General features: G+C 33.6%; 1 protein-coding gene and 1 long non-coding RNA gene across 7 annotated transcripts; both read right to left on the bottom strand.

The window, feature by feature from the left end:
• Positions 1,644 to 2,335, bottom strand: LOC110270597. Its single transcript, XR_002360238.1, has 2 exons — positions 2,061 to 2,335; positions 1,644 to 1,898 (listed from the first exon to the last, which is right to left on the bottom strand). It is a non-coding gene; the product is annotated as an uncharacterized LOC110270597 (long non-coding RNA).
• LOC107639127 lies at positions 4,963 to 9,025 on the bottom strand. Of its 6 annotated transcripts, none has more exons than XM_021121087.1 (6): positions 7,476 to 7,557; positions 7,057 to 7,355; positions 6,691 to 6,794; positions 6,227 to 6,290; positions 6,006 to 6,116; positions 4,963 to 5,866 (listed from the first exon to the last, which is right to left on the bottom strand). In XM_021121087.1, the coding sequence occupies exons 2-6, from the start codon at positions 7,114 to 7,116 to the stop codon at positions 5,774 to 5,776; spliced, it is 432 nt and encodes a 143-aa protein (XP_020976746.1). In that variant the 5' UTR covers positions 7,117 to 7,355; positions 7,476 to 7,557; the 3' UTR covers positions 4,963 to 5,773. The 6 variants fall into 6 exon arrangements, with proteins under 6 accessions (XP_020976746.1, XP_020976748.1, XP_016198040.1 ...); XM_021121089.1 differs by having other exon boundaries at positions 6,011 to 6,116; XM_016342554.2 differs by having other exon boundaries at positions 6,691 to 6,779.

Here is a 12,340-nt window from a genome sequence, read left to right as displayed (position 1 = left end):
GATCTCACCCCTTATGTATTAAATCATTATGGTATGCCTAGCAATGAGGAATGAGCTAGGGGATGTGGTAACTTGCGAGTGAAGCAAGGGAAAAGGTTATGATCAATGATGATCAGATATGATTATATGAGATATGGAGGATGACGGTGGAAGTACCGTGTATGCCATGAGCCGAAAGGCTATAATTATTGATAAATGGCCGGTTCTTGATTGAACCATGGGCCGGATGGCTGAGTTATTGCCGGGTTACGGCAAAGCCATTATTGTTTATGGCTGAGTATAAATGCATATATGATTAATGAATGAATGTGATAAATGGATAATAATGATAAATGCTGAAATATGATGTGTGACCCCGGGTAGTAGGCAGTGGCGTTGTCCACTTGCTCTGGGTATGAGACGGGAAAGGAGGATTATGATAAACGAGTTTAATCATGGAGTTTTGAATAAATGTGTATTTGTGATACCTGGGTAGTAGTAAGGGTTGTGGTTCGTCCCACTTGCTCCAGGTTAATGTTTGAGATTTGATAACAATGAGGATTTATAATATGAATTGAGATTGAATGAATATATGTTTGAGATACCTGGGCAGTAGCAAGGGTTGTGGTTCGTCCCGCTTGCTCCGGGTCAATGCTTAAGATACCTGGGTAGTAGCAAGGGTTGTGGTTCGTCCCACTTGCTCCAGGTCAGAGATGGTGATGCCTGGGTAGTAGCGGCAGTAGTGGTGAATCCACTCGCTCCAGGTTGAGCTTTTAAACACCCGCCTGGGTAGTAGCCGCAGTAGTGGTTATTCCACTGGCTCTGGGTTAAGCGGGTAGTAGCAAGTGGGTTGTAGCTCAAACCTACTTGCTCCGCAAAGGGTGTTTCGGTCCAATAGTTAGTTACCAGGACATGTCGGGTTGGCTATATAACCGACAGATGATATCATCAGCCATAGGGCAGGCATTCATCATTTGCATATGTTTGAATTGTTTGGGTTTGCCGCTCTCATGTTTCCTTCGGGAGAGATTAGGATATACTGTTGTCAACTACTTTCATACTGTACCCTAGCCGGCCTAAACTTCGCGGGGCGCGACTAGTGGATATTTACTTATGCTATAAATATCTATCTGTTATCTATCTCTTAATCTCCTTTATGCCTTGTCCGTATATCGCGTTCGGCTTAGCAGTTTATCTTTTCGTTATCGAAATGTGAGTGATACGTCTTTGCGATTTTATTTCTACTCTTTTCAGGCTTCTTGATTAATACTCCTTTCGAAATTACCTATATTTATATATTAAAAATCCACCTGAGAGTCGTACCACCGTAATATCATTGACTTATGACTCGAGCATAAGGATTTGAATATTAGGGTGTTACACAGTCTTCATTGGAGCTTGATCATTATTTGTATCCCGGATAAAGGTGATGAATCAGGGCCAATCATACTTCATCTAGATTCTTTGAGTCTTCACTCTAGCAGATCACTATTTGATAACATCAAAAGGTTAGGATGAAGTAGCACTTGATTTATTATATACCATATATGTGACATATCTACTTCATTTGTGCTCTGGTTATTAGTTCTTAAACATATCACAGCTTCCATATCTTGTGACTTCACCACCATCCTATGTTACAAGTAGGTGTTTTTCTTATGCTCTTCAGCTCAAATCCCTTCCTACTCTAGCAGTAATCTACTAATTCAATATACAAACAACAAACACAATCTATTTACACAGCAAAGGAAAAAGCTATGATCCTATCAAATTAATTCATGCAATTTAATTAAGTCCTAACTAATCAAAAAGTGAACCACAGTGAGGAAGAAACTTACAGTAGGATCCGTTGAAATGAAGAGTTCAACACTGAGAGATTTTAAAATCTGTAGTTCTGTACCTTTTCATCTTTCCTGAAACTGGGTTATGCAATGGTTCAAAATTTGAGCACATCCAAAACTAAGGGTTTGGTTTGAAGAAAACAGAAGAAAACTCAGAAGTTGTTTGACAGAATACAACAGAACAAAATAGAAGAAAGTCAGATGCGACGGCAGAAAAAAACTCAGGAGAAAACTCAGAACTCTATTTCGGAAGGAGATTTAATCAGTCTCGTTGATGCTCTCCAAGAACTCTAATCTCTCTCAGTTTCTCGTCTTGCACGGCGGCGGCGGCGTCTTGCGCGGCGGCGGTATGTTGTGCGGCGGTGGACGCAGGTTGCGGCAGCGAGGGGAAGAGGAAGATATTGAGATTTCCAATAAGGGAAGAGGAAGAGAGAGAGACAGCGATTGAAAATTCTAGCAGAAATTGATAAAGAGAGAAACCCTAGCAGACCTCTCTTCTCCAAATGCCTTTGAATCTGAAACTAAAAAAAAAGGGAAAAAGTATAAATAACAAAAGTTAAAGGGATTAAAATCTATTTAATAAATTTTTCAAAAAAAAAATGGGGTACATTTTGTAATTATTTTTATGATGGTTAATGATAAACCTATAAAAATGTAGGAGCAAGGAATCCATGGCCGTATAATGAAGCTTTCCCTTTCCCTTGTGATTAGCCGCTGCCCCAGTGGACTCCATTTCAAAAGAGCTAACAAAGTATCGGTGCAAGTGTGCAATCAGGTATCTAATATTCTATTATAAATTTATAATTTATCTTTTAATTAGTTATTATTTATTATTCATTATAATAATTATTTTTAGATATTATGTTTCAAATTTTTTGAAAGTTTTCGATTTGCATCAAATATACCCTTGACGGCTAATTTTTCAAAAAATTTAAGACCAATTCAACAATAATTTTATAAGAACAACCCTCAACACAAGCAAATCAAGTATAATTTTTATGCGTTATTGTTAGATTAGTCTTAAATTTTTTGAATGCAAATCGAAAACTTTTGGAACAAAATTGAAATAAAATAAAACTTAGGAGTATTTTTGAAACTTTTACCAAACATCAAAGACAAAAAATATACTTTACCCATTAAAATAAATTCTTTTCGGTTTTAAGATGGGTATATATAATTTTTTCAGTTCTAATTAATAAGAATAATGAACATAATCATTTTTGGATGAGTTTTGAATGTGTTAAAAAATTATTTAGTGTGTAATTTTATAATTTTAGATGTGTTATAAAATTATTTATATTAAAAAAATATAAATATAGATTATTTGAACGAATTTTTTGTGTTAAAAAATTATTTTGTTAAAAAAATATAAGCACAAATTAAATAATTTTTGGATGTGTATCAAAAATATTTTATGTATTGTCTTATTATTTTGGATGTGTACCAAAAGTATTTTATGTGGTATCTTATTATTTTAGATGTGTTATGAACATATGTAAAATAATAAAAAACTACCACAAAAATAATCACACGAGAAAAAAAGAAAAAATAATGTTTAAACATAAACATATGAAACTAAGATATAATTGGATACGAAAGAGAAGAGGTGATATTATTTAGTTAATAAGTTAATTTTGTTATTTGTTATTTTAGATGTGTCGTAAACATATTTAAAATATTATATCAAATTTCTACAACATATCTAAAATAATATAACTGTGTAAAATCTGAATTATAACGTATCTGAAATTGAAGTCATATATATATATATATATATAATTAAACTAGATTTATTAGAATAGAACAAAAATAAAGATGTCAAAAGAAACTCAGATTGTCCAAGTATATTAATTTTTCAATGTACTACTTTGTTAAAATTGACAGTTTTTTTGAATCATGGAAATATTTATGCTTTGCTACGGAGTGTTATGTTGTGCATCATGCATTTAGAGAGTGTTGTATAATGTGATATTCTATATAATTAATTTTCTGTTTCTGATGAGCTACAAATTAAAGAGCCAGTGAGTATACTAACACAGTAGTTGCCAGAATATATGACAATCCTTCTGGTCAAATGTTAATAATACAAATGCATTATCATGAATCCTTAAACTATGGATTTGCTATAAGCGTGGGATAGGGGCTGTATTCAAGGAATAACCTTGTGGTAAAAGGTATAAATATTACAATGAGCTAAACAAAAATAATAAAAATATAATTTTAAGAATTATTTATCAAAATTGGCAAGGTGTACAATATTAATTATTTAATCTTACTCATTCATTATAAAAAAGTAAAAATTCACATGTGAAATTAATTATTAAAAATTGTTAAATGATAAATATATCAAATCACCTAATAATTCTTAAATATCAACTTCACATCAAGAGTGCATTTAATTTTTTACAATTTTTACCTTATAAAGGAAAATATGGATACCCTTATATGAATCACACTAACTCCAATTTCTAATTATTTAAAATTATTTTTTAATTTATAAAATTTATTATTTAATCTCCACCTTTGATTGTAAAAAAAATATCGATACCCCTATATACAACCAAGGATACAAAAAAAAAATCTTCTATTAATCTTTCTCACACTACAAGATTTTATAACCCCCATCGAATGGTTTGTGGAGGTTCTTAAATTTGTGGAGATTTTTAAAAACCTCCACAATCTATTAGGGGGAGGGTGTTGTGTATGTTTAGGTGATATTGAACTTTTATGGCAGTTATTGCTCAATGTTTGTGGCGGTTTGAAACCCCCACAAAAAGACTTTCATTTTAAAAATAATAGCTATTCTGTGGAAGTTTCAAACCTATCAATATAATTTTTAAAAATTAATCTACATTATTATTACACTACTAATCATTTATTATTAAAAAAATATTTAAGCAAGACATTAAAAATGTAAAAAAAAATTAAAATAAAAGAAATACTTTAAAACAAAATATAGTACACTACCATCATTTTTCAATCACATTAATTACAACTACAAAATATTAAAAATAACATGATAAAATACAGACTTATGTCCAAACTCTTGAACAATGAACATAACTATAGAATATAACTATAGAAGAGATTATAACTATAGAATATTACTCCATAAAGCTGCATGAGATGACATAACCATCAATAGACAAAAGAACATATCTTCAACCGCAAATAAAGTTAAGAAACTAGAAACACACTATACAAATACCACATGAGAGTCAAATTCCAGAGATAAAAGTCAAAATACTGTCTAAGTTTTTATTTCAGGGGTGTATAGTTCTTAAAATATAACTAATTACCAAAAGAAACGCAGACAAATCGTTAGTTATTCAAGAAAGCTAAACACTACCGTGTTATTTGCTTGCAGTAGAGACTGTCGCTGTACATGCAAATCTTAAAGAATAGAAACCCCAAGATCTTCTATCTCAAACATTGTTCTTCTACTGTCCTCAATACATTTCTTTAATTTTGATTGAAAGAACTCTTGATGATTCTAAATTTCAAATATAGAAGTAATCAATTCATCATGACCTCTTATACTCCATACTCCAAGACTACCTATTCTAGTATAAAGTTTCTATATTCTGATTAGTTTTTTCTTAAGATGTTTCATCCTATTATATATGTGTATTCCTCCCCTGGCAGAAAATGACTTGCATTTCATAAGATAGAATATATATATATATAGCCGACACAAAGCACTTACAGGCCTGATCGCCAAGAAGTCCCTTTCAATTTGAGACTTTTGGTTAATTGTTTCCCAATAAACCGAGCTTCGATGAATCATCTCCCGCTCACTTTCATTCAAAAAAGTCTAAGATCAAAAGAAATACAATAGTTAATAATATAGTTTATAATAGCACAAGGTAATGAAATGTGTAAAAGAAAAATAAATCATAGTCATACACCATGTAACAAGAACAATTTTTACCATGTTAAAAAGATAAAGATCATTACTCAAAAACTAAAATGAAAAGAAAACCTGCCGTGTTATGCAGCTCCTCTTGCCATGGTAGACGGCAGATATAAGGATTCCACTGAGAGTCCTGCATACAGAGAGAGATATTTCAGACATACAAGCAAGCTTCTAGATTTTACCAAGAGCAAAACTCAAAAGTTTGCAAAAGTTCAACAATTCCCAAATTTCAGATGAAACCTTTTACAGGAACATGATAACAATGGTACCTGACCCAATTTCCCCTCAATTAGAAGAAGAACAGCAAGTTTTGCAACATTCGCAACTTCCTCACTGATCAGAGATTTGATCTTAGCAGGGATATTATCTGCTGTTATTTGCTACAAAACCAATTACAAATACTATGTTATCAAGAGTGACTTGTCATTGTGACATATAAAAAGCAAGCCATAACATATAGTTCGAGGAAAGATTAAGAGTGGATGCCTACCACTCTATAAGAAACCTTCAAAATACAATCTCCGGCTTTTATCGCCTTAGAAGCAAACAGAGACCTAGATGCAAGACACGAATTAATAGTTACTAAACCACCATTAATTAATATGATAATATATAATATAAACAGAGAGATGTTCCATCTTCATTATATCATTTTGTGTTATAACTTATGTGGAATATTAACCCATAAACTACGCCTAAATTCACAACCATCCTTACTATTCGATTTCACGAATGATGACAAAGGAAACAATAAGCATGCAGTTAAGAGCTAGAACCTGGTAGGTTTTCATTTCTTACATTACAACATCAATCTTTTTCCAACTAAAGTGGGAGGAAAGTATGAAGCCTTCTTTTTCCAACACATAGAACAATCAAAACCATTGCTACTACTAGCAGTCTAATATGAACAAAGAATTTAATGTTACGGTGTCATGAAAAGTCAATTGTACTCACTCTGACAAACAAGTATCAATTTGTGAACTGAGCCTGTTCAAATATTCAGTAGGGCTACGTTTCATATCCTCTTCCAGTTGATGCAATTCCTGATTTGAAAGAAACTTCCCTAGCATTAGTAATTAGGAATGCACAAATAATATTGCTAGCTAGCTTATAATCATTCACCTTAAATATCTCATACTAGCAATTAGAATTAATCAGCTTCATATATAGATCAAGGATACAGGCAATAATTAACTTCATTATGATGAAATTTTAAACAGCAGTAGCAGTTATATATATCTTTATGTTGGTAGATTGAATAAAATCAATCAATTAATTCAGTCAAATATGAGTCCCCTTTTTTTCAAGTGCTCTTAATACCTCCTTTGCAGCTTTATACTTCTCCCGGGCAATTTCTTCACATCGGACAGTAGCAAGCATAACCTACAAGTTGATCAAGCGATAAAGCTTTAACAGAGATTAGTCCTTGAGAAGAGTTGGACCAACAGCTCGCATAGCAGTTAAAAAACAATTCAAATAAAGCAAGCAGGGGATTTCAATTATCTTCAATTTAAACGTGTTGTAATGACTCTTTAATTTCTGGGAAGAGAGTCCCTATTTTAATGCTGCCAGTTTTTCATCTCGACATGGCATCCCCCCTCTCTTCCTTTCCCTTTTCCCTAGAAAATAAGATTTATTGACCGTTTATGATAAATTTATATATCTTGTATTTCCTAATAAAATATTGGCTATCAAACAGGTGGAAGCAAGTAAAAATCTGACATGAAATGAGCACCTACTGCAGTTTTTAAAGTGATTCGTAAGTTGGTGTTCTTGTACCCAGCAGTGAATCTACCTCTGCTTGAGCCTTCCTCATTTTGTCCAGGTTCTGTAGTGAGTTCAATAATCAGTAAGATGGTATTGGCCAAAGAGAAAAATCTGAAGAGAAGCTACGATAACCAAAGATCCAGAATTGTCTTTCACTACTAGGCAATTATATCAACTTTGAGATTAACATGCTTGAGATAAAAGGAAAGTTACCCAAGTAAGAACTGCAGCTGTTGTCTCATGACCAGCAATAAGCATTGTTATTAAATCATCCCTCAACTGTCAAAGTGGAGAGAGAAGTAAGAAGTAAACAAAGCATACTATTAACCATGTAACTTTACTCTCAACTGTATAATATTATATATATTGATAATTGTTAATATATGCTCTTAATTAGTCAAAAAAGCTGGTTGCTGTGTACCTTTATATATAACATCATCTCACCTAACCTCCCCTTTTACCTTAAGCCAGGGATTCCTACAAATTTTCTGTCTTTGCAACTTTCCTTAATTAATGGTCAGTAACTTGCTTGCTTTTTTTTTTTCATGAATTGCATTGCAGCATTAATGGCACACTAACTAAGAATCTAGATATATACTCAAAATGGTGCAATAAATGTTCGGTACAGGGTACTCTTCTTTTTTTGCTGATGATTCAACACTGCTGCTTCACATAGCTGCAACAATCACATACACATTTTGTAACCTCAATTTGGTAAAACACTTTTTTTTAGAAAGTCATACACAACTATATTATTACTAAAACAAAAAAGAAAGCCTTCTTTTTCCAACACATAGAACAATCAAAATCATTGCTACTACTAGCAGTCTAATATGAACAAAGAATTTAATGTTACGGTGTCATGAAAAGTCAATTGTACTCACTCTGACAAACAAGTATCAATTTGTGAACTGAGCCTGTTCAAATATTCAGTAGGGCTACGTTTCATATCCTCTTCCAGTTGATGCAATTCCTGATTTGAAAGAAACTTCCCTAGCATTAGTAATTAGGAATGCACAAATAATATTGCTAGCTAGCTTATAATCATTCACCTTAAATATCTCATACTAGCAATTAGAATTAATCAGGTTCATATATAGATCAAGGATACAGGCAATAATTAACTTCATTATGATGAAATTTTAAACAGCAGTAGCAGTTATATATATCTTTATGTTGGTAGATTGAATAAAATCAATCAATTAATTCAGTCAAATATGAGTCCCCTTTTTTTCAAGTGCTCTTAATACCTCCTTTGCAGCTTTATACTTCTCCCGGGCAATTTCTTCACATCGGACAGTAGCAAGCATAACCTACAAGTTGATCAAGCGATAAAGCTTTAACAGAGATTAGTCCTTGAGAAGAGTTGGACCAACAGCTCGCATAGCAGTTAAAAAACAATTCAAATAAAGCAAGCAGGGGATTTCAATTATCTTCAATTTAAACGTGTTGTAATGACTCTTTAATTTCTGGGAAGAGAGTCCCTATTTTAATGCTGCCAGTTTTTCATCTCGACATGGCATCCCCCTCTCTTCCTTTCCCTTTTCCCTAGAAAATAAGATTTATTGACCGTTTATGATAAATTTATATATCTTATATTTCCTAATAAAATATTGGCTATCAAACAGGTGGAAGCAAGTAAAAATCTGACATGAAATGAGCACCTACTGCAGTTTTTAAAGTGATTCGTAAGTTGGTGTTCTTGTACCCAGCAGTGAATCTACCTCTGCTTGAGCCTTCCTCATTTTGTCCAGGTTCTGTAGTGAGTTCAATAATCAGTAAGATGGTATTGGCCAAAGAGAAAAATCTGAAGAGAAGCTACGATAACCAAAGATCCAGAATTGTCTTTCACTACTAGGCAATTATATCAACTTTGAGATTAACATGCTTGAGATAAAAGGAAAGTTACCCAAGTAAGAACTGTAGCTGTTGTCTCATGACCAGCAATAAGCATTGTTATTAAATCATCCCTCAACTGTCAAAGTGGAGAGAGAAGTAAGAAGTAAACAAAGCATACTATTAACCATGTAACTTTACTCTCAACTGTATAATATTATATATATTGATAATTGTTAATATATGCTCTTAATTAGTCAAAAAAGCTGGTTGCTGTGTACCTTTATATATAACATCATCTCACCTAACCTCCCCTTTTACCTTTTACCAGGGATTCCTACAAATTTTCTGTCTTTGCAACTTTCCTTAATTAATGGTCAGTAACTTGCTTGCTTTTTTTTTTCATGAATTGCATTGCAGCATTAATGGCACACTAACTAAGAATCTAGATATATACTCAAAATGGTGCAATAAATGTTCGGTACAGGGTACTCTTCTTTTTTTGCTGATGATTCAACACTGCTGCTTCACATAGCTGCAACAATCACATACACATTTTGTAACCTCAATTTGGTAAAACACTTTTTTTTAGAAAGTCATACACAACTATATTGTTACTAAAACAAAAAAGAGATAGTTGTATCATCACACTATCACCATTAAAGCAAAACATAAACAAACAAAATCACTAGTAACAAAAATGTGTGTATTTATTATGTATATAAATGATGATGCATGCCTTTTGTTGCTGTGTCTTGAGTCTTGCATTCTCTTCCAGCAAATGATCCACTTTAAACTGTAATTCCCTCGTATATGCCTGAAATAATACACAGCAAAACCAAAAAAAAATGAAGACTTGAAGCAAAAAATAAAAGAAAAAATTGTACCTCATGAAAGCTTTGTGAAGTTACTCATCTGCAACAGAACAAAAACAATCAAAGATGATATGACTACAACTTCCATCAAAGCTTTTTTATTTTTTATACAATGATATATTAAAGATCCTAGTTCAGTTCATGGAAACCTTTACAAAGTAGGAACAAATCCTCATCTCAATGACTGGGAACGACATGAGAATTAGTTCCACAAGATTTGATAGCTTCGATCGCACTATCGCAGCTTCAATCGAAGCTTCCAAAGTCTTTCGCTCACTCGCCTTACAGATCTACTCAGCTAGCGCCACCGGGTCTGCACCCAAACCGCTCTCTGAGTGCTTCAAGCCGCTGGAGCAAAAGCAGAATCAGCGGCAGCAACCGCCGTGAAAGACGACGCAGAAGCGGAAGATCTAAAGCATTACTATTCCGAGAGGCGAGAGCTACACGAATTGAGAAGCTCCACGATCACCTCGTCCTCATAACTCCACCGGCGACGCTTTGATGGAGGAGACATGGTGGCAACGGCGGCGAGGAGATGAATGGCAGTGGCTAGAATCGATATTTTAGGGTCCAGACTTTCGTTCTCTCTCTCTCTTAGAACTCTTCTGATTTTTCTGAGTATATACCCATTTTGGTCCTCAAAGAATTTCAGACTAGACACTTTAGTCCCCAACTAAAATTAATTGTTCGATTGGTCCCTAACAATTAATTCGGTCAGTCACTTAAGTCTTTTATTCCATTAATTCTAACGAAGGACAAAATAGTCCCTGACAACTCTAACAGGGGACAAAATGGTCCCTGATCTCCTTTATTCGGAAACAACACTATTATCTTCCAATTTCCATCATATCTCGCATAACACTAACAGTCTAGCATTGTAACTTCAAACTACATAATGCACACTCTATAAATTTAATGTTCGCAAGAAAAAAAATCCTCCACGGGTTGAGTTGCTGATGTGGTTTGTAATTTTAGAAAGATTGAATACTAGAGATAGATTATGTAAGTTTAAGATTATACCAGAAGCAGAATCTTTTTGTGTCTTATGTAAGGATAGATTGAAGACGGTACATCACTTATTTTTTTTATGTGATCGTATATGAAAGTTGTGGGGATCAATCTTGGTGGATTGGAGTGTGATTTGGTTTTGGCCAGGATCAATCTTTTGCTCCCTGTTTGCTGTTTTATGCTAGTTTTTATGTTTTCTTTGTAGTTATTGCTCTGTTTTTGTTACTATTTTCTGGAACTACGCCCACTTTTTTTGGAATTAGATGGAGATGTAATTATCTAAAAAAAAGAAAAAAAAATTCTCAACTTGTTCTCAACCAATTCATACTCAGAAAACTAATGCCTATGTCTCTCAACTAGTTGTCGTCTTCGATGGATCCCATGAATCCAGATAGCAAGTCATTTGTTAAGACTCCGGAAAAGAAGGAATGAAGTACTCGTTGTCTATTTCAAATGAGAATTTGCATATGATGTTGAAGGATAATCTTCTCATGATGTCCTAATGTCCAACAATCTATATTGATTGCCGGAGAGTGGAGAAAGGCGTGCGCTTGGAGTAGTTGTGGAACTTGGTCTTGAGGATGTCGTGGACGTTGTGGGGGTTGGAAATGATGTTATCAAAGATGTGGAAGTGGATGCTTTTGGTGGGTGAAGTGCAGAGGAGGTGGATGTACCAATCACAAAGATTTAGGAAGTGTATGGTCTATGACATGTTGAGGTAGGTGCGACACGTGTGACAATTACACCATGATTTAATTTTGGAGCTAAAGAGGAGGAAGAAAAAGATGTAAAAAAAGACTGTGAAGGTGAAGAAAGAGAGTATGAATGTTAGGGTTATGCGAGATATGATAAAAATTGGGGAACAACAGTGTCGTTTTCGAATATAGGGGTCAGGGATCATTTTGTCCCTTGTTAGAGTTGTCAGAGATCATTTTGTCCCATGTTAGAATTTTTAGGGACCATTTTGTCTTCCATTAGAGTTGACGGAGCCAAGGACCTAAGTGACTAATGAAATTAATTGTTAGGGACCAATCGAGTAATTAATTTTAGTTGGAGACTAAAATGTCTAGTTTGAAATTCTTTGAGGACCAAAATGGGTATATACTCGATTTTTCTTT

The sequence above is a fragment of the Arachis ipaensis genome, chromosome B04 (genome assembly GCF_000816755.2).
Source record: "Arachis ipaensis cultivar K30076 chromosome B04, Araip1.1, whole genome shotgun sequence".
Taxonomy (NCBI): domain Eukaryota; kingdom Viridiplantae; phylum Streptophyta; class Magnoliopsida; order Fabales; family Fabaceae; genus Arachis; species Arachis ipaensis.
Note: the sequence above shows the minus strand (reverse complement) of the source record. Positions and strands in the feature narration are given on the sequence as shown.